Source organism: Caloenas nicobarica, chromosome 14 (assembly GCF_036013445.1).
Source record: "Caloenas nicobarica isolate bCalNic1 chromosome 14, bCalNic1.hap1, whole genome shotgun sequence".
Lineage (NCBI taxonomy): Eukaryota > Metazoa > Chordata > Aves > Columbiformes > Columbidae > Caloenas > Caloenas nicobarica.
The window spans coordinates 14,934,826-14,961,121 of NC_088258.1; the positions used below are offsets into that span (position 1 = coordinate 14,934,826).

General features: G+C 40.4%; 1 protein-coding gene across 1 annotated transcript in view; it reads right to left on the reverse strand.

The window, feature by feature from the left end:
- Positions 1 to 533: 533 nt before the first annotated feature.
- LOC135994156 (uncharacterized) overlaps positions 534 to 26,296 on the reverse strand; it is a 90,652-nt gene continuing 64,889 nt past the window's right edge. Inside the window, exons 49-71 of the mRNA XM_065644491.1 lie at positions 25,662 to 25,774; positions 24,530 to 24,608; positions 23,805 to 23,942; positions 22,904 to 23,066; positions 21,454 to 21,575; positions 19,976 to 20,116; positions 18,826 to 18,939; positions 18,302 to 18,430; positions 17,651 to 17,812; positions 16,358 to 16,522; positions 15,134 to 15,299; positions 13,649 to 13,833; positions 12,986 to 13,078; positions 12,501 to 12,705; positions 11,377 to 11,564; positions 10,585 to 10,682; positions 10,016 to 10,200; positions 8,739 to 8,941; positions 8,051 to 8,240; positions 7,276 to 7,385; positions 4,976 to 5,095; positions 4,422 to 4,561; positions 534 to 1,354 (exon numbers count right to left, since the gene is read on the reverse strand). Coding sequence (XP_065500563.1) covers positions 1,339 to 1,354; positions 4,422 to 4,561; positions 4,976 to 5,095; positions 7,276 to 7,385; positions 8,051 to 8,240; positions 8,739 to 8,941; positions 10,016 to 10,200; positions 10,585 to 10,682; positions 11,377 to 11,564; positions 12,501 to 12,705; positions 12,986 to 13,078; positions 13,649 to 13,833; positions 15,134 to 15,299; positions 16,358 to 16,522; positions 17,651 to 17,812; positions 18,302 to 18,430; positions 18,826 to 18,939; positions 19,976 to 20,116; positions 21,454 to 21,575; positions 22,904 to 23,066; positions 23,805 to 23,942; positions 24,530 to 24,608; positions 25,662 to 25,774 — 3,225 coding nt within the window. The 3' untranslated portion in view covers positions 534 to 1,338. The remainder of the gene's footprint in view (positions 1,355 to 4,421; positions 4,562 to 4,975; positions 5,096 to 7,275; positions 7,386 to 8,050; positions 8,241 to 8,738; positions 8,942 to 10,015; positions 10,201 to 10,584; positions 10,683 to 11,376; positions 11,565 to 12,500; positions 12,706 to 12,985; positions 13,079 to 13,648; positions 13,834 to 15,133; positions 15,300 to 16,357; positions 16,523 to 17,650; positions 17,813 to 18,301; positions 18,431 to 18,825; positions 18,940 to 19,975; positions 20,117 to 21,453; positions 21,576 to 22,903; positions 23,067 to 23,804; positions 23,943 to 24,529; positions 24,609 to 25,661; positions 25,775 to 26,296) is intronic.

The following is a 26,296-nucleotide window of genomic DNA, read 5'->3' on the forward strand; positions in this document are numbered from 1 at the left end:
TGGCTTTGTTATAAAATACTTCTGTGTAAGTAAGCAGTTATAAAATTATTACACAGGAAGACTTTATTTCTACCATGTTTTATATAACAGCATCTCGTGTGGGAATCCTAACAATTGTAGGAATTTTTCCTGACTAGTGTGAGAACTGTGTTTTACTTAGAATTTGTACAAAACTACAGTGTATGTGTTGAGAAAGCAAATGTGGGCTGAGGCAGCACACACAAGATAACTGAGACCAGCTGCTGTTTCTGTCTCCATGAACTAAGGAGTGATTTAAACCCAGCCAGTTCCAACTCTGGAGATCAGTGCAACTTTAGTCTTGTGAATAATAGTACAAATGTACTCCAGCATAAAAAAGGCAAGTCAAATGTTTATTAAGATTATTCCATAGGTCAGAACACCATTATTTCCATGTTTGTATATTATGCAAAGACACCTGAAACATTTTGCAGTGTTACCTTTTACTGAGGAATAATTCCATTCCTGGTAACTGTATGGAGAAACATATTGCATTGTTTTAATCAATAGACCTACAATATAGAAAGTAATTTAAGAGATGAGGCACTTCCACACAACCTTAAGATGACTTCATGGATAGGATGGGTATCAGTCACCTTTTCCCAACATGTAAACTGATTTCTGAGAAGGGGGTTCTAGAGACACAAAGGGAGAATCTGAAACTGGTGAACAGATACCGAAAAGGCTGTTTCTCATTTAACAATGTAAACAGTAAGGGAATAATCAACCAGCATAAAAAGATAAAATTATTAAATACTTTCAGTTATTTAACTATCTTATTTCTACTATCTTAGGCTTTTTGCATGTTGGGGCCCTTCCGTGTTGGGTCGCTTTCTCCAGAACTTACTGAACAGCTGAGTTTCAGTTCTGGAGAAAAAAGAAGTTGGTATCTCTGCGCAGGTTCAAAGCTGATAACGCTGCTTTCACCAAGTAGCCCACTTGTACTGACCTTAGCTGGAACAGAGCTTTGTCATCTTTTAAATGTATGTGTGCTACAGTTCAGGGCTTGTGAAGAGGCAACTTTGCCACTGAATGGGAGATATTTTTGGTTGTTTTTTTAAGTAATTGATACTCTTATGTCCAATTTCTTCTGGTTGATTATACTTTCTTTTCACTGTACCGAAATCATGCCTCTTACTCTCATGTGAAAAGCTTTTTTTTTTTTTACTATATATGCTTCGTTATATTCATAGTCCTAACACTAATTTGTTGACGTTTTTGCTGTTCTCTCTACTATTGCTTCTAGCTTGTCTGTCTAACACAGCTGTTTGTTTTGAGTGCTGAAAGGGTTCTTCCATCTTCAGGGCTGGTATCTGTCATTCAGAACTGGCTCAAGCTGAAATGAAGAAGAGATGAAATCCAGTTAAGTGGTAAGTAAGTAATTAAATGATAGAAGGTAACAAGTGACATGTAATATAAGCTGTTATATGCTTAATTACAATAAATTTATGAAGGGGAAAAAGCATCAAATATATTTATGACATTATCAAAAAGCTGTGGGAAAAAGTATTTTAGCAGTGTTATCTTGGATATGCTGAACTGAAATAAAGATGTAAAGTTCTTTATATTTGACAAATTCACACTTAGGAGGAAATGAGCAGCATTATTATTAAAGTTTATGGGCTCTGGCTAGTTCAACTATCTGATGGAAGATCCTTGATGAGAATGAATTTTGAGAAGCTACTGCAGAGGTTGCTATTACTGCCTGATGTTTTCTCTGTTGTTCTCATGACCTCAGAAGCCTGTCGGTTCCGATGCCCGACTGGCCTGGCCGTTACACACTCTTTCACAACACCAGACCTAGTTCTCCTTACTGCAGTTTGGTCTGGCACACTTCCTTCGCTTTAGTGGTTTTACATATTTAAACACTTGACTCATGTCTTTCCTCAGCCCTTCAATTTTTTTTTTTTCCCACGTAGAGACCTCTGGACTTTTCTTAGCTGGTTCACAACTTAACTGAAACATGGTGTTCAAAGCTGGATGCATAAAATAAGCTGAGATTAGAAGAATTATTTCTTGTCTTCAATATGTTTATTCCTGTGTACATCCTCAGTATACTTTGCTTGTTTTATAGTGTGCTTTAATAATGTTACTGTTGTTAACTGCGCTTGTGAGCTGCTGTAATTCCAGTCCCTTTTCTCAGAAATGGGATAATGTAAACTAGCAGCACTAGCTGACTTCAGTCTTCTGGTCACCAAGCCATTCTAAAACTCCTGTTTTTAACTGAATATTCAGGCTCAGTTTTAACAAAATTTGTCTCTATATTTCATATTCATTATCTTGAAGAGTTTAGGTAAACTATTGGAGCTAAAACCACATGCTGCCTACACCCTGGAGGTGTTTAAAAGGTGTCCCTAAGAACCTTGTCTAAACATGGTTTAGTGCTAGGTTATGGTTGGACTCGATGATCCTGAGGGTATCTTCAAAATGAAATGATTCTCTGATTCTAAGATACTACCCAGCAATTTCATGGCCATCTACTGCTTACACATGAGATGAAACTGAATACATAAGGCAGATAATAACACGAGGCATTATTACCACACATGGGAATGTATGCTCGTGATGCACTTACAGATATATTGTGTTCTTTTTTCCTACGTTTTTATTTTATGGCTAACACAATCATCTACAAATACTTGATATTTATTCCGTTCCTTATTGAGTGAGAATTCAGCAAGTACTTGTAATTATATTTTTTTAAGCATACCACAGATGTTTGTGGTCACAAAATCACACTTTTGAGGTGGTAGTGAGTTTAATGTTATTCATTCACATTTCTAAATTGCATATATTAAAAGAAAATCACCCTGCTTTCTTGTTACTAAGCTTTAGCAAAGGATGGAGCATAAAAGGTAGGAGTGTAAACCCAAGTGCTTTATTTCAAGCAAAAGCGTAATTGGCTCTTCTTTACTTAGGATGTAACTATATTTTCACAAGACTGCAATGGCAACATTTACTCTAAGTTATTACCTGGGCAAGTGTATCAGTAATTAGTTCTCATTCAATGGAAAGATACAAGCATATAGCAAATTTCAGAGGAGGTTTTGTCCCCTTATTTTTTTGTCTGAACTAAGGAATAACATAATGCAGATGAATAAAATAATAAGTTTTGAGGATGTTCTTGGTCATCTTCATCTCTCTTAAGACAGCAATATGTGAACAGCCACTATTAAGTGGTAAACTTACTGTTTATATATCATTTATGTAGCAGTTTGTAGTCAATAAATATAGTTCAAAGAAGACACTGTATGCAGCATATCCTGTAGAAAAGATGTCTAGTGCAAATTAGTGAATATACCTAATACAGAAAATGCCAAAATATACAGCTGCTATAATCCTTAAATTGTCAGGTGTTCAGGTCACTGCAGTGCTTTTGGGTTTTAGGTACTTCCATTGCCCAACAGCCAAGTGGGACTGAAATGAGATAACACACACTGGGAATGGCAACGGTGCAGCTGAACTGTGCAGGAACTGCAGTAATAATGCAGTTACTCTGAAGATAATAAATGAGGGGACTAAATTTTATTACTAGTAAGTGTTTTGTGGCTGTGGACTTATACAGGTTTTTTCTTTACACGAGAAGAATTATTTCATAAAAATTCTGCACTTCCCAAGTAATACAGATAGAGTTAGCAGAACACAACTCCAGTCCCTTTTAGAGCAGGAACTGCCCTAATCTAGTTTCTGCAGCAATGTGCAATGCAGCACTGTGTGCACCTCCAGCAAAAAATGTGAGAATTTATAACCAATTTGCACAATAACAACAGAAATGGGCAAGGAGTGTAATGCCAAAAATGTCAAGCCAGCACTACTGCTCTTTTCAGGCTTTTCAGCTTTCTTTGCATTTTTAAGCAGATTCCCGGAATACAGTTATCCGGATGACAGCTGCATTGAAATACAGGTATTGATAATCTTGAAATTCTAGGTTAAGTTTAAAGAACATCGATAGATTTAATTAAAAGAGACTGAAAAGTACAAAAATAGGTCACTGAGTCTGTTTACTGTCTATATAATAGGAATTACTGTTAATATATATCCAAATGCATTATTCAGACCAAAAAAAGATTGAAACAAAAATAATATGTGAGTGGAACTCCTAGGGACAATCATGCCAAACTCTGCAAGTATCCTTCTGTGTTAATCTGCATAGCCAATTAGGAGGAAACAAGAACGCCATTAGAGAGTGTGAATGGGATGGGTTACTGTGTGCTGCTGAGAGAACAGCTGAGAGGGCGAGATAGACAAGGAGCAAGAAGAATAATTTCAGCAACAGAATAATTTTTTGCTCATCCCCATGGTCATATGCATTGGTTTTATTTTCTCCTGTGCTCTTGAATAAGACATGCAAGTACTGCAGCGATGCAGTCAGAATATTCAGGATGAAAAGAAAGGCAACTCACCACTGAGGAGGCATCTCCACAGGGACAAAATTCCGGTGGCACAGATGCACGAAGGCGGCAGCCGCGCTGCAGGCGGCTCGCAGCTCCTGCACCCGGCAGGTATCTGAGCTGCACATGGCGTGGAAGGGCTCGGGGTCCACCTGTAACACAGGGGGTGCGGAGGAGCGGGGTGCAGGAGCAGCACACAGCTCCTGGCAATAACCTGCAGGGAAACTGAGCAGTTTGGTCATCTGTGTCTCCCTCCCCAGCTACTCTTGTTAGCACCATTCACAAACCTTTATTCTCTTCCCAGTACTGAGGGGTTTATTTGTAGTTCCAAATTCTAGACCTGCATGTTAAACAGTGGTGCAAAGGCATGCCACTATTTTGTGGATGTCAAGGATGTTAACTTATGGTGATACAACACTTTTTTTTTCTGTCTGGAGTGTTGCTCTGATTACTTCTAAAGTGATCCACGACTAAACTTCTATATCCTTGCAACAACTACATGTCGTCCTTTGAAATCTGACATTTGGGTATCCCCATAGTCCTTCGGTCACTTAAGTTATACTTACAACTTTGAAGCAGTTTCTAAGAAGTGACTGTGGTTCTTCAAAAAACACTTTGCAGATGTTTTGCTTGGCTGTAATTGGACATGGCTTCACTTTCTTCTGTACAAGACTGCACTTGTTCACCTGGGTAAACAGAATTACTCAAGTTGGTGGGTGTTTCAGTTTTTGTGTTTGTTTTGGGTTTTGTGGGGTTTTTTTGGTGTTTGTTTTGGAGTTTCATAGTTCTGGGGGTTTTTTTGTGGTTTTGTTGTTGTTGTTTTGTTTTGTTTTTTAAAATCAGTGTAGTGTGAATTCTCCAGATTTCCAGTGTGGGATGGTTTGAAGGAAGATACAGGCAGCTCGTACACTGTACGCTGCTCTAACATTTATTGTCTATTAATATTGAGAAGTACTTTGCACTCTTCATAAACAAAAATGTATGCCTCATAAATATTACAGATTACAGGCATTATTTTCTTTTCCCATTGATCTTGTTATTCACTGCTAACGCAGTCAGTAGTTGGCTAGTTGTCTTAACTTTTATTCTGTATGGCAGCTCCTGGCAGCGAGTTGCCAAGCTGAGTTTATAGTTTGATCCAGAGCAACTGACTGCTTTTATTTCAGGTTTCGATACCTGGCCAGATTTAACCTGTGTTTTCACTTTCTATATCACGTATAGTTGCGCTAAATCTTCTGGTCAGGAAGGGTTTTGCAAGCCCCATTTTGCCAGCACAGCTGAACACTCTGCCTGTTTTAACTGGGTATTTCCACTGTATTGTCTCTCCCAACCGCTTTAGAAAAGTTTGTAAGACTTTGCATGAACTCCTGACTTGGCACATTTGTATTTCTGGCCGTTGCTTTAATGATGTACGACAGCAGTACATTATTGGCAAGTCAGTCTTTTATGACTTTTTTCTGAACAGGCTGTGACTGCAAACAGCACAGAGTTCAGCAGAGTCATCTATAAATTCTCCTTGGTGGGATACAGCACTGCAAAGATGTCATGGCCCACAAATATAACGTACCGATCAATGGGGTAAGCACAGCCATTATGCCATCAGCCACTTAACAAAGGACGTACATGACTTCCCAGCTTGTCTGTGACAGTAAGCTTCTTATGTATTGCTTTTAATTGATTATTAATTTTAGTTTAGCATCTCTGGGTAGTTTTGCATTAGATGGTTTCATTTTTATGAATATATTAGAAATTAATATTTGTAGCAATTAAGAAAATTGTACCAAAGCTCAGTCATGTTGTGATCCTGCCAACATAAACATAGGCCGCAAATTCATTAGATATGCCTCTTCAATAGCAAGGGAAATACTGGATACTTGAAGAAATTATCTTTTTATAAAGTACTGACACAAAGCTGAAAATAGTAGGATTTCTGTGCCCAGAACTCTCTGGTGAGAGAAGGTAAAGGGAAAAGTCACAAAAATCTTAGTAGTAATGAGATAGTGATTTCCTTTTTTTGTAGTTAGGCTTGAAGGGATTTAGAGGATCCTGTCAACATGGTGTGAGACTCCATTAAGGCTACTTCTTTTTTGTCAGTTACACTCACAAATGGCTACGTAGACCTGCATGTTTTCATGTTTAGATTATTTTCAGCTGATGGTAAATTAATTAAGGCTCTCTTTGAAGCAAAGAGGTATGATATTACTGGTATAGAAGAGTTACAACGCTTATTTACGATAGCTATAGGAAGACCTTTTATGCAAGTTAATAACTGAATCAGTAGCAGCTAATCCTCCAAAGAAGTCTCGGTACTTGGTGGTATGGGGATGGAGAGCAACTTTACTGCTTACTCAGTTCTAAAGTTTTGTTTCTTGATAAGACAAAAAGTAGGAAGAACAAAAAAAAAAAAGTGAAGAGGCTCAACATATCCAGCTACAACAAGCAGTCCTAAAGAAAACTTCAGGAGGGAAAACTTCCTGGTACAAACTGTGGCCTGACTGATAAACACAGGGATTTATCCCAGAAGAGGTACCACCTGGCTCTGCCTTCCAAAAGGATGGGCTCTGGGCAGGAAAACATCAAAGGTACTTGGTTCCAACATCAGTTCCTGTTAATAGCAGAAGCAGCCTCCCTGTTTTACCTCACTACTTAGGCTCAATGCCCATTTACAGGGAATTCTTGTACGGTTTTTAGCAAATTTACCAAAACTTATTCCCTGCTTAAACACAGGAAAACAAATTCTATACAGTATGCTGCTGTTTTCACTGTCTGGCTTTAGTTCAGCTAAGCCAGACCGCTATGTCGGGTGCTCCCTGTTGTGCTCCACCACCACTGGTGATTGCACGGAAAGCGGCTTTCAGCTCGTTACCTGCCAGCTCTGCGTGAACTCCTGCATGTCGTCTGTGAGGGAGCGATTAGGAAGTGTCCATTCATTTCCAGCTTCATTGTCATTGGTACCAAAAAGCCCAGCTGAAATACCTGGAATGAAATTGGAGTAAAATCGTAGTTGTCCTGAGCAGAGACAGGAAAATTTTAGAAGCCATCTGCGGGCTCTGATTGTTCCGTACAGCAGAGCTTGGCTCTCCTGCGGTGGAGGGAAGGAACGCCCAGGCACCCATGTGGATTTTTCTCAGGGTGCATTGCCGCCTTGTTTGTTGGCTGCTCATTTGCTTCTCCTGACCAGATCAGGACACCATATCCATTCTCTGCTAGTCTCTAGAATAGTGTGGGGCACAGGGAGAGGAACATATTCCAAGTACACCAAAGACTTTGGAAGCTTTTCTGTCTCCTCTTTTGTGCTCTGGCCGGTCTGACAAGCTCAGCCTGCTCTGTTGAGCAGTGATTCTCAGAAAGGATTTGGAGTTGGGCTGACGGCATCACACCTACCCGCTACTTCTGTCTGCTTCATTGCATTGAACCAACAGGAACTGAAGTAAACACTTGCTGTTCTTTCTGGAATGATACATACTGTGCTTTATTTGGCAGTAACCGGGAATGCCTGGGGCTGTTTCCAGGGTGTGGGTAAATGAAGTGGGGAAAAGCAAGTGCAAGACAAGCCCCAGGTGAGTACTGCAGATGGTGATAACTCAGAGATACAGAAAAAAGGACAAACAGCTGACAACAGCTGTGTGAATGATACTCACCATGGTGCCAGCCAGCCAGAGTGACCGTACAGAGATCAAACTGAAAGTCACAGGAGACGGAAACTCCTTCCTGATTAGACACTTCTATTGTGTTGGCTTCTCTCCTTGAATTAGTGCTGTTCTTTTCAAGGGATTGATCCAGTACTTGGCAGTTCTCGTCCATGAAGGAGAAGTTATACATCTTGGCTATCTGGTTTAAAATCAAAATGCAATTTCAAATACGTCACAGTGAAGGTTCAGTGACATGCAAGCTCACTCTGCATTTGCAGCTGGGATTGGGTCAGTTTTGCTCAGCCCAGACTTAGGGAATAGGAACATGGTTGTGTTAAACTTCTGGAAGAGCAGAAAAGCACAAAGCCTCCCAAGTACACTGAGGCTATGGGGCTGGTTTGTTCTCCAGAACCCTCTTAGACTGTGTGAAAGGAAACCTGAAAAGTTCATCAAGCCTCTCTTATCTATCCAGAGAGAGGAGAAGCAGCCCTTGGGTTAAAAATGGGTGCTTTTTGTTTTGGAGAGTTATTCCCTGATTTAAAAGTGGTTACTTCCTAACACATCTGAGAGCTGTTCCAATCTGGTTTGAGCCCTTATATATAATACATATATACATATATGTATATATATAGGTTGGTATTGTTTTGGTTGGTAATTTCTGGTCTGGAAAGGAAGAATGTTTGACTTCTCTTCCTACCTTCAGTCTTGGGTAGATACTGATCACGGTCTGGTTCATCTCCACATACAGTGATCTTGAGTTATTAGCTTCCTCATTTAGTATTACAGTGAAAGTATTGTGAACAAAATCCTTGGCAAGAAGCACGTTGCACTTTGATGCCAAATCATAAATTCTTCCATCAAAAGTCATAAGATGCTTGGTCCCTATTAACATAGCATGATCTAGAGAACGATATTTCAGAAGAAACATCCATGAGTTTTCCACATAGTAGTAAGTATTGTGCCATTACAAACAGCTTCTGGCTGGCATAATCTTAAAATAATTTCTCTTGCTATTATTACATTTTAATTAGTTACAAGTTGCTCTGCCACAAATAGTTCTCCAGAAAGGAGACAATTGAGTAATTTCTTTTTCATTATAGATCCACCTGAGTATCCTAAAACTTTGAGCGACATGAATTAGGATTCAAAGCTCATCTTGGTTTATAGCCATGTTACCTGGTAGGCATACTTGTAGGAGGGGTGTGTTCCCCATCTTATACACATTATACATTTTATGCACGACAATAATATTAACTGTCTCAAAAAAAAAAAAAAAAAAAAAAAAATACCCTGCCAAAGCAGAGCGTCAAACAGTCGCAGCCCAGGAACCTGCTGATGTGTCACTCAGACTGTTTGGGCACTAGGACTGACCTTCAGTGCCCTCCTTTGTGCTGCCTACTGGGAGGAAACCATTAAAAATGGCTCTTTCTAGAAAAGCTGTTATCCATAAGGGACAGCTGGGACCATTAACAGTCTTTTAGCATTTGCATTTAGCAATGCTTTTTCAGGTAATGCAGTGTCTTAATTTTGGTGGGGCTGAGCTTTTTCATCCCAGAGTTAACAGAGGCGATGTCACTGGTTTCAAAGTATGGACAAAGCCTCCCTGGCAAGACCCAGGGCCAACAGGTACGACTGGCACCAAACCACAGCATTGCCTCCCAAGAGCATACAGATAAGATGGATAAATGCCACCTGCTGATTTCTACTCTCAACACAAAAGAGCGTCAGGAATTGCAAAATTTGCATGAATACTAAGTAGAGGATTGTTTATTGCATGTCAGCTTCACCCAAAATGTTGCTGCTGTACAGGCAATTATTGTTTTACAAGAAAGACTATATATAAAGTTTATAGGAAAATTATTAATTAGCGATCATCTCTATTTAAACTACTATTCCAAATACGTTTTGTAAAATTCAGAACTAAGTGAAAACAGACCCAGTTACAAACCAAAGCAGCACTCCGAAAGGGCTTACATTCAAAGGGACTCTCCATCATCTGCCGTTTGAACCTGTAATACTCTGCAACTATGTTGATATTGTAGAGGTCTTGGAAAGGCCTCATTAGCTTTTCTTCAATGAGATAATTAGTGACTTTTGCCAGATCCAAGGAGCGGTCTGCTTTAGGAAGCACTGGCAGTTCTACTGCCACTGAACAGTTCCTGTAGAATACAAACAAAACAGCATGTGCCCTTATCTGCTCAGCTGATGAAAGGCAGTTGCTTTATTATTAGAAATGTGGAAGTGAAACATTCATGAGAACTGCAGTCTGGTTAGAGTGGCAAAACAAAGATACACAGCAGCTAAGACCTGCAGTAACCCAGGATGGCCATATACGGCCTGTTATCATAGTCACGGCTGGTCTCTGTGCTACCAAGTATCTTTTTGATTTGCAGCCTGTCAAAAATGAACATTACGGCATTATGTGATGTGCCCCAAGCAAAGACTAGTCAGGTAGTTGTCCACACCCCTCAGCACACAAGTTGAAATGAAGACTAACGATGCACTACCTGGCAGCAGGGATCCTGCACAAACCCACCAATTACCTGGCTGAAAAACTGTAAAGATTGACTAAGGGCTTCCGGATCTTGCTCACAGCTCTAGAAAACACGGCCTCTGCCCACCTGAGCATCTGCTGTGTCACCTGTTGGAGAGCCAGAAAAAGAGATTACAGACTGAGTCCAGCACAGGGCTTCAGGGCAGGGTCAGGATTTGGTCATGAGATCTAAATCAACAGTCAGTGAAATACCACTTCAGGCCCTCTTGCATTTGTCACTTGCCTGACAGCATCTTGTCATTTAGAGGTTAAAAGACATGAGTCACTATAGCAACAAATAATGGACAGAAATGCATCCGTCCTAAAATAAAATTACTGAAATTATAGCAATACTTCACTGAGTTAACATGCGTCAGTAGCTTGCAAAGGATTGATATCTTTGTTAATATAAATTGGTGTCATGATATATCCTTTATGCTCTCCTTTTCTACTAGAAGAGCCCAAACCTATTTGTACGTTATTTATTGGAATCACAATCTTGCCTCTCTATGGAAGAAAAGCAAAAGCTGCATGAATGACAGATTACTGCTGCTGTGATTTCAACCCAAACTAGTAAAACAACCTTTCCTCCAGCTGGAAAAGTCCTGCTTTCAAAGCAGGACAAATAATTCAAGAACAGTAAATTAGCTGTGCACAAGCTTGTTACGTGGAAAAATAATCACACTATTTCCATAAACAAAAATATTTAACGTTTTTTGTGTATCCATAGTTCAAAGCTGAGACTTAAATTTGTAAGCCTTATTTTCAAACTATTAAAAATGGAAAATTGAGTTATACCAACCATATCCAAGCCTGCTTTCACACCCTTTAATGCCATCTGGATTGGCTCCATCAGCCACACATCTTTCACAACCGTGGGTAAAAAAGCCTGGATTTTCTTCATGTACTCTTCTGTCTTCTCTTGCCAAACTTCATCCAGTGGCTTTGAGGTTACATCGTAGTAGGCGTCCTTCAAGGTTGTTAATGGCTCTGAAGCAAACACATCACATGAAACAAACCTCAGCCAGCATGTTAGGAAGTGGCTGGTTGGCTGTTTATTTGGTTTTTTCCCCACAGCTCCCAGCAGGAGGGAAGGACAGACACACAGAACAGAACAGCAGCTTGGTTTTCATGGCATCAGGTGCATTTCACAGCTCTGTGCATGGACACTGTCTTATAGAAACCTGAAAGAGGCGTTTAGCTACAGCCCTGTTCCACTCGTGCGCCTTGTTATAAATACATTGCTCCTTTCCAAAAAGATGTAAGGAATGCTCTGCGGTGTGCCACCAACAGAGCTCCACAGCTCAACCTGCTCAAGGATAACAGGACAGTTTGGTCACAACTGATTTCAAACACAGTATATCAAATAAATCTCATTTTTGAATGGGAAGAGTCTAGAGGTAAGTGGCCTAAAGTGAAGTTTTAACCTTGGGAGAGCTGTAGGTTCTCTCAGCTAATTGCAGCTGACCACATTACTCAGTGGTTTCAATATGGCCCATAGGCCAGTGAATTAGTGACTGCTGGACAGCCTTGGGAAAAACAGATGAAGTGGAATCTGATTAGTACAAGCATTCAAAACTCAAGGATGGATTTGAACAGCCCTTGGGGAGGAAATGCTTGCCAGGGAAGTGTGAGCAGAAACGCTTCAGCTCAGCAATTCGGGCTCTGTTCTCATGCGATGGACCCCAGGCTGCCATGTCCGAGGGAATGCCTCTCCAATAATCCCATGAGAGAGGTGGTTACACTGAGGTTACTTAAAGCTTATTGCATCAAGGCTCTCAGTCTGAAAACTAAGAGCCAAGGTCAGCAATTTTTGCTAGATCAAAATAGAAACATTTGTGCTATTCAGCATCTTTTATACTCCATTTTCTTTTGCCCTGCACTGACATTGTCCTTATTCTCCTTGCTTTGCATGATTTTGCTTACTTTGCAATTCATTCTGCATTTGCTGGACAGTGTCTTGAATTTTATCGAGGTAAAGCGGCAGCTTGCTTCTCAGGATCTGCCTGATTCCACTTTGCTTCCACACCTGGGCGACAGCTCTGCCCACGCTGTGGAGGAATCCTGCAGTCTTGCGCAAGGCTATCGAAGGCCAGCCAGCTGCTTCAGCCAGAAAATCAACTTGCTGCACCTACGGTGGTTCCCAAAAAAAGAAATATCAAAATACATAGTGATCACAGCCAAAGCTTTGACTCCATTCCAAGGCAATTCTGAACTCGTCAGTGTTGGTGCAGATATAGGAGCTTTACCAGGAAATGTGCTTTTTGCCAATGTATGAATTGCAGGTTAGCACGGGATTAAGCATTTAAAGGTTTGAGCAAACCAAAATGACTGCATGCAATATTATGAGTTTTAATTAACACTGCATGAGCATTTCATGGTGCTTTCACAGATGATGTACAGATACTTACTGATCTCTTGAATCTCCACATATATCCGTCAAACTTCTTCATCTTCTCCAGCAGTTTGGTTTTCAGAAGGCTCCCAATTTCATTAAGTTTGTGCTGTGAGAAGATGAATAAAACCCTTGAATTTATGATTTAGAATTGCTTGTGCTGGGTCCAAATCACTCAAAGTTTGTACTCGTTTAAATGCCAGCAAAGATCTGCAGTGGCCTCCCATTGCTTCAGTGGTATTCAGTGGTTAGAAACGGGAACAGAAGAGTCTAAGTATGAAACACCAAAAAGCCTCCTCCAAGTATGTGAAACCCTTTTAGAAGCAAAAGCACATTCAGGGATTCTAGTTGCAGTCTCGTAACCAATGTGCTGAGCAGCCCTGGCCCACCACTGCTGCTCTTGCTTTACTTACCCTCTTCAGAAGATACACCCTTTAGGAGAGGGTCCCATATTTTCTATGATTTCTAGGTATGGCTGAACCTTTTAATTCTCACCGTGGCATCTTTTCACACCAAAGTGAAAAACGATGTTTAAAAACTGCATAATTCCCCTTTTTGCCTGGTTACTCATCGAAAGTCACACATGAAGCCTACCTGAGAGGTGCTCCATCAAACTGAAAAGATTAAACAATATGCTGGAAAAATCACACTGCAATTAACTGCAGCTGAAGGGTCTCACCTCAGTCATAAGAACTGGATCCCCACATCCATGGGCCAGAAAACTCAGGCTTCCATTAACAGCTGCAAGAGTCATTTGTCCTGTGTTTTCTTGCCTCTCGCCATTGATGCTGAGGTAGGTATTGACGGTTGCCATCTGTTGCCCATCCGTACAAGCACTGACTTCCATTCCTTCTTCCAAATCCCCTTAGAGAATTAAAAGAGCTTGGCTTACAGGAACAACACTGACAGACATTGTTTCAAAGCCAGCTTTTTAATTACTTAGGTGATCAGTCAGTGGCTGAGCGTGTTAGGTGTTTGTGAAAAAAACCAAAAAAACAAAAAAAAACAACTAGAGGAGATAAACAGGAGAAAATTAGATCAATGTCAATGTGTGATTCTTCTCTTATGTGGCTTGAGAATGATTGACAAATACTGATATGCTACTTGAAGCACTAGGTTAATCTAAATAATTCAGTCATAGTGATTTACAGGCTTTTTCGTACTTCAGTCTTCCACTGTCCCTTGTTGCTGATGTTTCAGAACTGCTTAGAGCATAAATGAAAGTGTCAGTCACATGTTCACCCATCACACATAAGCTGTTTCTGCCCAAGTACTGATGAGCATAACTAGAAATGGTTGGTGAAGTGCACATAGAATCTGGGTTGAGAGAGCTGAGCTGAATCATTTCTACAAACTTGGGACTTCAGGAATTCAGAAACTAATGGTCTTTATCTCAAATACATCACAGCACGTACAAGTGAGGCCATGGACCTGAGAGAACCTCCCCTGCAGAAGTGTGGAATGGTGGATCTGTAACTGCAAGCAGGGCCGGGATTGCCACAAGACGAGTTTCAGACAAGTGTCATGCCACCAAATCTACCTGGTTTGCACACGAATGTAGCTGAAAGGTGGATGAGTCACAACAGAAAGTGCTTGCAGCAGGTCTCATTCCATCAAACTTCAGTCATCTAAAAGTTTGGCACAGCCCAGTTCCCTCTGTTGTCAGTCAGAACTGAGGGAATCCCCTGCAGAGGGTGATTCCACACATTCTATATTTCATATACAGGTTTCAGCACGGGGCTGTCAGCCTCTTTCACTTCATTGGAATTGGAATGTAACAATTATCTTAAATGAGGCACAAAACTTTAGGATGGCTAAATCAAAATGAAATGAATCCTATGTTTGATCACTCTCTATTACAATCCTCCCCTGGCTAGTAATCATTCAAATGTATCCCAAGCTGACCTTTGTATAACAAGTTTTGAGCTTCAGCTTTTCATTATTTGAAAGACCATCGCTGGAATTGCCATGAAACTGAGCTAGCTTGGCACCAGAGAGACAAACCCTTTCTTCCCACCTCTTCATAGCAGTGACAGCTGTGACTCATGGAATCACTTAATATCTCAAGTTGGATGGGACCTGCAGGATCACCAAGTCCAACTCCCTGCAGGACCAGCTAAAACCAAATCATACGACTATCATAGTCGTCCGGGAAGGTACGTACCTTTCAAATACCCCATGTAGTACTGAAAACACTCCTTTCCTTTCGAAGCAGCTACTTTTACTTTCTCTTTCTGATCCATAATCCCCTCCACCAGGATCTGGCTCTGAGCAGATGAGGAAGCAGCAGTTCCTGTCAGGCCCAGCCAAATATCTTCAAAGGCTCTAAACTGCAGCCATAAAGGAAAAACATTTATTCAAAGCCACCGCACAGAATTAATGAATTTCAGAGATGATGCTCAAATATCAGTGCTCCCCAGGTAAGGGTAAGTGGGGAGGGAAATGTTTCCCAATGCTTGTGCACGACACAGGAGTTATGCTCTCCAGAGAGGCACAAGCATCGGGAGGATTGGTCACGAGCCGAAGGACCGGAGAGCACGAGGCTGTGGACAAAATGTCAATGGTAGCAGGGAGAGAAACAGGCTCTGCATTCCCTGTGAGGCTGCTTGTTTGTGCCATGTATTCCAAAACAAAGAATGGAGAAAGCCCCACCAGAGCAGCTGATACTTCTTTCATCTCCTTTCTAAAAAGGGATGGAAAAATACTTTAGTATTTGTCTTAGCCTGTTACTAATTAAATCATCACTTTGTTAAGGGGTGGTCTATTCTCTCAGTTAATTATGACTGATCACCCACATTTCTCCTAATGAGTTTGGATGGTGCTGAGAATGTTAGTTTTCTGCCTCACTCTGTTGCCACCATCAGCTTCTCCACCTTATTCATTTCACAGAAATTTAAGAGCAAATGGAAAATAGAGGGAGAAGGAAAAAGGAAGAGATTTGCCTCAGGATGAGCAAGGATGAGTCTTTCTTAAGGCCATTTTTTTTTCTGGTAAATGATGCTTTGTATGAGTCTCACATTCTGTTTCCTTTTTTTTTTTTTTTTTTCTTTCTGTGTTATGGTGCAAAAAAACATGCCTCACCAAACAGACCAGTCATCCTGAAGATGGTGAGCTATAATAACACACAGCCTCTTAAAACGTATATACTCCAGCTGATACACAGTTACTCTATTTGTCACTGAGCTCTGCAGATAAGTAATGTTGGTGTCTTCCTTTCTCTCCTGATCATACTGCGTGTGCATTGCATAACTGCTCCTTTAAAAACACAACTACAGAAACCAGGAGTATTTTGTGTTGCCTGCTGTTTTAAAGTTACTGGCTGCACCTGATCAGTTTGGTGAAACAAAACCCCAAAACCCAGCACCACGAAAATAAAATAAAAACTCACTTCAATTTCCAAAGAATAGTTCTTCACATCAGCTGTACTCTGGTTTTTTAAGGATACTCCAATCAACCCCTCATCTCTCCCATGGCCAGCAAGGTGGAGTCTGCCCTCTGATTGCAAAATGATGTCATCTTTGTTGAGCTGGTGTTTTCCAGAGAAAACAATTACCTAAGTATGAACAAAAAAGGCATTAAAGCTTAATTCTTCCAAAGAAATAGGCTCTGCATAGAGTAGTGAGAGGTTGTACAATGTTAGCATTCTCATGAAATTATATAATGAAGTGATCAACAAAACTTGTACTTTCAGAAACCAGCACATCCTCCTTCTCACAGCACGGTCTTCATTACACCTTCAGATTCTGGGGTATAACAAAGCGTCTTTGGTGACAACAGCCTCAGACAAGGTGAACAGCTGGACCATATTTTATTCAAACACGTGCATTTTTCTTTGTTCTTGCGCTTCCCACCTACTCCACCCAGGCATTTTGAAGGATGCCTTTGAAGAAAAGGATCCAAAAGGATACAGAGGCACCTGATTTTGAAGTGACCTCATATATATTTTTAGCATTATGAACAGACTCTAACACATCTTGGTCCTGGCAAAAGTTTTCACTGGCATCAAACTTGGGCTGCTGTTGCCCATCGCTAACAAGGTGTGTGGCAGTAAACGAGGAATCCAACTGAGATGCGTAATAGCCACAGAGGACTGGGAAGAGACCACATTTATTACAAGTTCAAAGTTTTGTGTTTGTTGTGAATATTAACTGGCAATTCTGAGGTCCAGTGTGCACCTAAAGAAGATCATGGATGGGTCTTTGGTTTCTGTGTATAATATAAAAATAAATGACAACTATAAGGTTACACTAAGGTCCAAAAATCCATCACTAACAGCAGAGCAGCCATAAAAAACAGTAAACTTTTACCTACAGGGGAAGGAAAGCACTTTTATTCCTCTCTAGTTTCCTTTTTGATCCCTTATGAGCCTGTTTTCATATTCTCCAGAAAGAGGAAATTAAAAGACCTTTGAGAGAGGAGTAGGAAAGAAAGAAGGAATGGGGAGGGGGGAGAAAGAAGGAAAGGGGAACGTTTATGGTTGTAACAGGATCTATAGAATATCCTACAGTGGCAAACACAACCTTTCTGCTTTAGCCCATCAAATGACACCATTTTTTTATGGTACGTTAAGTTACAAAGTATGACAATTCTTGTGAAAAGTTGCAGCTGAGGAAAACTGCGCCTCCAAATCAGTAATTGCATTTAAAGTGAAGTGGGTTCAATGTGTTCATGTGATACTTACATTTGGAAGGTCACAGAACTCAAAGCTCACGTAGTAGTCCAGGAAAGATGAGTAGTTTGTTTCTGTTTTACCCAGAATCTTCTGTTTGGTGCATGAGGTCAGGAAAATATTTTCCAGAACAGCTTCTAACTGAAATTTATCAGGATACGAGAAGTGATTTCTCTGCAATGAACCAAGAAAACAAAGTTAAAACATGACAACAGAATCTCAGACACTCTTCTGTGTCTCATCCCAGCCCTCAGGCTCATCCTGTCCCTGTGCTGGCTTTTTTTATTCTGGTAGCTTTAGGATTTTAATGTAATATTTCCCAAATGTAGCATTTCCACTTGACAATGTTTTGGCTTATCAGCACAGTTACTGGTCCCTGTCCTACAGAATCCACTCAACAGTTTTCCAAATTTAGGGCACAAGTGAGGCCTCTAGTTTGTACGAATTAATTTTTTCTTAATTATGCTACATTTAGCTTTCTTCCTATGCAGAGAAATATGTAAAAGGCAAAATGAAATAATGGTATTTCACAAAAAGTGGCACTCTACAGAAGCTTTCTTAAAATCCACTCAAACTTACATATAAAAACTAAATAAATTCCCATCTATTAAGAAAAGCTTCCATAAAAATGGTGAGTTAACAGATACAACCACCTTCTCTTACCTCATATGTTAAATTGTGTTTGAATTTTTTGTCATCCCAGTTCAGATCTAGATATTCGTTAAACAATGCTGACCTTTGCTCTAGAGACCCACATGCGTGCACGTGTTCCACACTGAATACTCTCTGAAGCTGGAAGAGGGAAAAATTAAGGCATACATATTAGTAATTTTCTAAAAACTGTGTTCAGTATATGGCAGAGAAGTATGTTTTCTGGGTGAAACTACATGTCTGTGAGAAGCCCTGAAAGGTCTATACCCATAAGAGACTGCTTCAGTCTCTACCGAGAAACCTGAGGGGTTGCCGATTCTGTCCTGAGGGAAAGCTGCATCCTAAATACAATCAGATCTGGCAACATGAAACAGAATTCTTCACAGGTTTTATTTTTCTTCCTCTGAGACAAGAGAAGGTTGACTTGAAGGAAAAGGTTTTTATATAATAGCAAGTGCAGAAAAAAAATCATTCTGTGAGACTCAAAGCCAGAAATTTCACTACACCCATCCCTTCTTAGACTCCAAGACCCATACCTGACCCGAAGCGAGTGCCACACAGCCAGCCCAGGCCGTGACGTCCCTCTTGGACTTGTCCTGCAGGGTCAGGCGGATGTCCGCAGGCTGCCCACCATTCCCTGCCAGCTGCAGCTGCAACCACAAGAGAAGGATTTGGCCAGGGGAGCAAGACCAGAACAAGCAGAAGAGCCCACGGGGTGAGGTAGCAGAATGATCTCCACCCAGTGGAGAAAAAAAAGAATTAAAACTGGGACAGAACCATGTCACAACGCCATGGAACTCCAGGTGGCCTGGAAGTTCAGGGCCTCAGGCAAACACGCAAGGAAACCGCATTTTCACAACCGAGGCGACAGAAGTTGTTCTGGTATCTCCTCTGGAAGCTGCACGGGGTCTGTCATGCACAGCAATTAACGACACCAGTGGAATAATGACACTACAAGAGAATTCCTCTGAATAAAACACTTGAGACACATTGACTGCGTAGTGAAACGACTTGAGAGCACTCTGTGGCACCACTAAGTACCAAAAAGGCTCCAGATGAACAAACAGAACACGGCACAGTTTGCACAGCTTATTACTGAGCAGAAACTCTTCAGTCCCAGCAGCTGGAATGCCTGGTGCACGCAGTGCATTTTCAGACAGAAAATATTCTGTAGTCTTTGATCTTGAAGGATGATGTATGGAATTCTTCCTCTTTTTCTCATACATGCTTTGCAAGTGCACCTCACAATGGTATTTTAAAGCCTTTCTAGTCTCACATATTTTCACACTTGTGTTGCAATTTTCTATATAGTCCAAAAATGTAGGTTAGCTCTACATGGGCATCAAAGGATTTCTGGCTTGCTTTTTTTTTTTGTGGAATGGGAGTTTGTTCATCACTTTGTGTACTAAATTTGCCACATTTTCAACATTTTCATTGCTAGGCTGGTTCCTGTGCACTTACAGCTTCTTACCATCCAAAATAGGCCAGTGCTAAAATGTGCAGACAGATACTGCCAGCTAGCAACAATTATGCTTAGAAAGGGAAACAACGCTGGTGGTTTGGACACAAGGAGTTTACATTTTTCAGGATGGTATCTGGTTCTGCAGTCCTTTGAGATGAAAGGTACGCTAACAGTAAATACAGTACTACAGCTTTGGATTTTGCAGCCCTTTCTCGTCATCTCACCTGCTGGTTGTACTTTCTGCCTCTTTGTTCTGACAGGGCACGGACCTCCAGTTGCTTCAGGGTGTAGTTAAAGGGGTGGGTAACAGTGGCTCTGAACCTTGCACCATCTCTTCCAAACTTCAGAGAAGATGACACTGATATCTGATGCATATCAACAGATGCAAAAGGAACTTGTGAAATAAAGCACCTCTTACATACTCTCCTCAAACATGCACCCAGTAAAATTTCCCTGTAGCTTTTCCTCAAATGAATTATGTGCATAATAAAGTGCTTTTCGAGGTAGTGAGGCAAATTAATGTTCAAATGAGGACGTTCTTGCTACTTGAATTTCCTACATGGCACAGCTGAAAGTAAAACTATTCTCCATATTTTACTAAAATCATGAACCATGCTTAAGTTTGAAGGGGCTTAATTTTGGTCTCATCTTTAGGCACTGAAGGCTCCACTGCTGCAAAGTGCTGAGATGCAGCTTACAAAGCTGAAGCACAAGAAAAAACATTTGCAGAAATAAATTCTGTAATGCTGCTGGGAGCAAAATATATTTGTGGCAATTTAAACTGTGGTGGCATTTAAATAGTTGTGGTAATTTAACCAATAGTACAAAGAGTACATTCTATACAAGTTCTAAAGTAAATTTTGGAATTTTAGCACTTTTTAAAGAAATTAAGAAATTCTAATTCTTTTTGCAGGTACATTAATGTTTCTGCATGGTAACATATTTTACACATTGTCTTTTGTCTTTATTCAGAGAAAAATGTAATAGCCAAGGTGCTGCATTTCAGACACACATACAAAGATAGCATAGTTAGTTCAAGTTGGACAGCTTCCTTGTTTAACCACATTTGGAAGTTAATTTAACCAAAGTTCTCCTAGTTCTTTTTTGCTATTTTTAAAAAATAATGCTGACTTAAAGAAAAACTGCGCCAAAGTTGTCATTCTCACTAAGAAAGACGAGAATGAAAGAATGAAATACAAAAGAGCTTCCATGGAATCAGTAATGCTAAAAATGCGAAGCACAGGTATGTGTCACTTCTGCGCGGGTAAACACAGCATGCCCGTGCAACAGGGAGGCTCTTCATCCTGCTCAGCCTCACACTTACTCATTTCTCTTAGATTTTAGTTCTTCTTTTGCTTTATTCTTTCCATCTACTCTCAAAAGCTGCCTTAGAATCTGCGAGAGTGTTGGGAACGGCCTTTATCCAGTGCTTTGAGCCACAGGCCATTGCCTTTGGTTGTGCAGCGAGATGTGGGGTCACTGCAAACAAAACAAATCGTATGGCCTAAAAATGCTTCAAACAAGAATACTGGCTGCTCATCTTTCATAATCATAACATTTTGTACATCCAAAGAGAACAGTTTACCTCCTACTTGAATTCCCTGGCTTGCTTAATGCCTTTTTTTTTTAAGAAAACAAGCAAAAAAACCCCACTTGATATTCTTGTGATTCTCCTGACATTATTTGCTCTGGGCTGCTGTACCTGCTCCTTCTCATTCCACATGACAGTAAGATCATCCCGGTGACTGCGTGCCGAATGTTTCACATGTAAGTTGACCCTGGAATGCCACGGGAAAGGGATGGAGAGAGGGTGGAAAAGTTCCACTACAAGGGGAAAAAAAAAAAAAAGCAAGTGAGTCTTCCCCACCACAAATCATGACTGTTCATTTTCTGATGCAGGCACAGGACATGTTCTCCCACAGGCAGCAGGGCAACCGCTGCTTCCCAGAGGAAACACGGTCTTTGCTCACACACATGTGCACCCACCCAACAGCCGCAATGACTGTAGTGGGATGATTTCTGCCAAATATGAAGAAATGTAAGGGAAAACAGGAGTCCTCTATTTACCAGCAAAACAGTAATTACCTGCAAAGATCAAAAGATTGATATCTACACCCAAAGCAACTTCCAGCAAGACATCCAGGAAAGAAATCTTTATGAAGCTGAGATAACCCTACACTGGGAGAGGAACAGCTTACAACTCTCAAATAAGTGCGTGCAGTTATTTTCAGATAATGTGGCCTTAAAATAGGCGTTTAGCACCTCAAGGTGGCAGCCGGCATGACCAGAGCTCCCTGCAGTACCCAGTGCACCAGAGTCACAGAATTTACTACAGTTTCTGAAAAAAACCTCAGAAATGGGTGACGTTAAAATAACAAAAAATAAAATTAAATCCAGGAGAGACAAAAACATACAAAGGAAGAAGAAAACAGAAAAATAAACAAAAATGAGCTTAAAACAAAATGTTTTTACACTCCAAATTCAAAGGGATACTCGGGCAACATTCAGAAAAAATGTTATTTGTGGGATGTGTCTGTTTATACCTCCAGTGCAGTGACTGAAGGACAAACCTGTATGTGGGTCACCTCAAAACCCGTTCCTTGTATCAACTGTGAGAGGTTTGCATTTATTATGAGCCACTCTGACTGAGGGTTACAGAGGGTTTGAGGCTGAATCCCTTCCAGCCAGGATCCCAGCGCCGTGCCTAGAAAGAAAGTAGCTGCAATACTTGAGCTCTCTGTTTACTAAAGGTGTCTAGTCCAAAACTAGTTCCTAGGTTTCCTTTGCTCTTCATTAAATACTCAAAAGCAAATAAAAAAATAAACCCAAATGTTTCATATAATCCAGAACACTTCTGAAATTTGTTGTAAAATAACACCGGACATTTTAATTTGCTGATGACTCACTCCGGCCAAACTTTTCCCTGGCACTACTGAAGTTTACTTAAGCTTTACATTCCATGTCCAGAAAGCAGAAATAGTGTTCTGAAATGGATGTTTCTAACAGCCAGAGTCATCATGATTTTAAAGCAAATAAGATCTTAGAAGGCCTGGATTGGATCCATTTGAATATACATTTTGAAATCAGATTTATGTGGTTTAGTTTATTTTCTAGTCTGCTGTCAACACTGGCAAAAGACTTGAGAAACCTACCCTGAACATCATGACCTCCGGGCAGCCTTGGGAAGAGTCCAGTGTAAGTGCCTGTGACCTTCAGCTCTTTGCCGTCCCACAGAGCGATGTGCCTCAGCAAACGTGTTCTGTTGCCTTTTTGGTAAACCGTCAGGAACACAAGCTGCCTTGGAAGAATTTTTAACTAAAAACAAAAGAGGGCAAACATATTAAATCCCAAGTTGTCTGAAAAGTTTAAAACCTAAGCGTGTAATTTTGATACTGTAAAGTCCTATGGGATCTAGCTTTAGAAATGCATTTATAAAAGGTAGAGTACAATGATACTCTAAAGCCCACTGCTTTTGTACAAGCAGCAATTCGTTTCTACTTAACTTCATTTCTACAGTAAGTCATTACACATAATGGAACATAGATACAAAAATTAGTATCCCCTTTATACTAGTCTTTCCTTATTATAAATTTTGATTTTCTGTTTCTCTATGTCATTGAATAATTCTTACAACATCGAGAGCCCCACTATTACAGAATAAATCCAGCAGGTAGCACAAACAATAGTACCTATTTGTGACATCTTTTCTTCCTGATTTAGAAAAAGAAATATGTGTGGTACTTGCATAATAAAAATTGGCAATTGGTCAGTTTGTAATATATTATTTATTTCCTATATATCCTATATATGTGTTTTGTCTATACGAGCAAACCAAGCAGCAGTTTATACCACTGGACACCCAACTAATCTACAGTCAAATGTTTGCTCACACTACTGGAGAAATCAAGGGCAAAACACTTCACAGTGACTGGGGCTGCATTTGACCTTCACTGTTGAGCAGTCACCACCCTGAACGCCATGCTCTGGAAATGTCACAGCCGTGCTCTAGAAATGTCAAACTTGCCTTTTGCCATCTGAGCTGGTGATACCAACCTGGGACATCGTCTGGATTATTTCAATGACATTAGTGTAGCTGGTTCCAGTGAGAGTTAGCTTGGCTGTCACATTGAAATCCCTCTTTTCCATCCTGAGGTAGAGTTTGCCTTTTGCTTCACTCATATCATAATTTATCTTTTCAAGTTCCCATATTTTTTTTTTTTTTTTAAATAAGAAGAAAGGAAAGAGAGAGAAAGTTAAAATGATTATTGTGCTTACATTCTTCGCACAATATGTTATATTACAGTCCTCAGGACCTAAGAGAGATCTGATTTTCCCTTACGTTCACAGTATTGAAGGCATGGCTACAAAACAGCATAAACTGAATAACATGCATAAGAAATTAGTTTTCACATGAGCAGGAGTAACTGTGCTGCATTTAACCGACAAATAACCCCATTCATCTTCCTTGCATATGCTTGCTGTTGGGTATTTCTGCACTGCAAACAGCCAGTTTCCAAAACCTATTTCTGCCCAGTCTCTCTTTTCTTAGTAGCCAGAATAATAAAAACCATTCCTGAGAAGCGTCTACCAGAAGTCACAAGTAATGCAGAGTCAAATGGAATAAATCCTTTCCAGTAGGTTGAGACTGTTAGCATGAACATCCTCAATAACAACAACAAGGACAGAGATAGAAATAGAAATAATGCAGCTTGATTCCTAAAACACTGAACAAGTCTAATTCGCAGTGATGTACATGATGATAACTTGCAGACAGTTACCTTAGAAGACAGTTCTGCTGCACTGGGGAAGTGCTGTAGGGAGGGATGAGTCTGGAGTGCTTTTATATTCAGCTCTTCACTAGAGGGAAGAAATGTACTTTTGTTCAACAATATTTCATGAAGTCCACTCTCAGTGACAGCACAAGTTATCTGAGAAACCTCTGAGTCTGCCACAGCTTTCAGAGCTACACACTGCAGTAACTCCCACTGCACGCTCACCCAGCCCACATTGTTTGATGCATTCACACAAAGGTAAAGGAGAACAAACAGCAGAGCCACCTCTGACCTCCAAGGAAAACCTGTGCATGCACCCCAGGGACGAATGTGGCCCAGTGGATCAGAAATTACTTTGGTTAGCCATTTACTAGCCATAGTAAGTGCATTAGCTTTTAAAAAAATGCAATAGGTATTTTGGAATCTGACTCTGCAAGCATTGTCGTGGCTTCCAGACTTAGAATTTACAATTCTTAGCGAGTTTAACTTACAAGACTTTTCAGTGCGAAGGTCTTTTGCTAGAAACAAATATCTGAATACCTCAAGGCTGAAAATATTACACCTCTTAAACACCCTCAAAAGGCTGCAGTTTTGTTTGTAAGGTGTACCAAATATTTCTGTTCAGACACTGATTATCAGACACTTTTGAAGTAAAGAATTACTCCATTCTTCATTTCTTTAAAGAACTTTGAAAATCTTTAGAAGGCAGAAAAAATAGAGAAAATGGCACAGCAAATACAGCCATACTGATATCAGCTTAGAAAATTGAGTGAGTCTCCATCATTTTACCAGGTTCACCTGTGCCAAAACACTGTAACAAGATTTAAACAGTTATGACATGTTAAGGTTTATTTTTAAGTACTTGTCTTGCTAGAGTTTTATGGATTATTTCACTATCTGCTACTTCAGTGCTGTGGGGTCAGGCAAAAAGCCAAGCATGCCCAAGCTGTGAGGAGGGGAATCTCTCTGCAGCCCTTCATGAACTTCCTGAGGTGTATGGACTGTTCAGTGTGACTATTCGCTTTATCAAAAATTCGTTATCCATTTCACCAGTGCTTTTGTGACTAAACCGTAACTTTTTCCACAGAATCAGAGTGGCCTAATGACATTTTTGAAGTGCTCAGAATGACCCTTTTACCCGTGATGGTTTTTTTTCCTGCTGATGACAAAGGAGAAGTTCGTGTTCCGTTCACAGGTCAGCCTCAGAGTTCCTTCAAGTTCATTTTCAGTCAGGACTTCTTGAATTGTCATCTGGGGGTGAGGAAATAAACAAATCACATGCCATAGCTGCTACCCAGCATTTCAGCTAAACTGACCACAGTCTCTTGACTGATTTAAAACCATCATCTTGACTGAAGTTTATCGTCCAGACAGGCCTTCTAGATACTTTCTAGACCTAAACCAAAAGCATCAAGAGATGCCTTTGTTTTTTTTCTGTGAGTTTCCATAGCTACTCGCGTTATTGACAAACATTAGCCTTACTTTCAACATACCCTTATCTGGCCTAGAGCCACTGGTTCTTGTTTACGCCTCCTTCACTCTTTTTCATATACTGTAAAGATACTGCCTTTCCTTCTTTGTTTTGACAAAACAGATGGAGCTCCACAAATCTTTTACCCCAGGGTATTTTCTTCCTCCCACAGCTGGGAGCTCATCTACAGGTTTACCCTGAAACTGCTAAAGAATCCCTCTGGGGAAGATAAGCACCACACTTAAATATCAACACATGGTGTGTTTGCCAAAGTCTGTGGGAACAGTGATTTCTGACGTCCC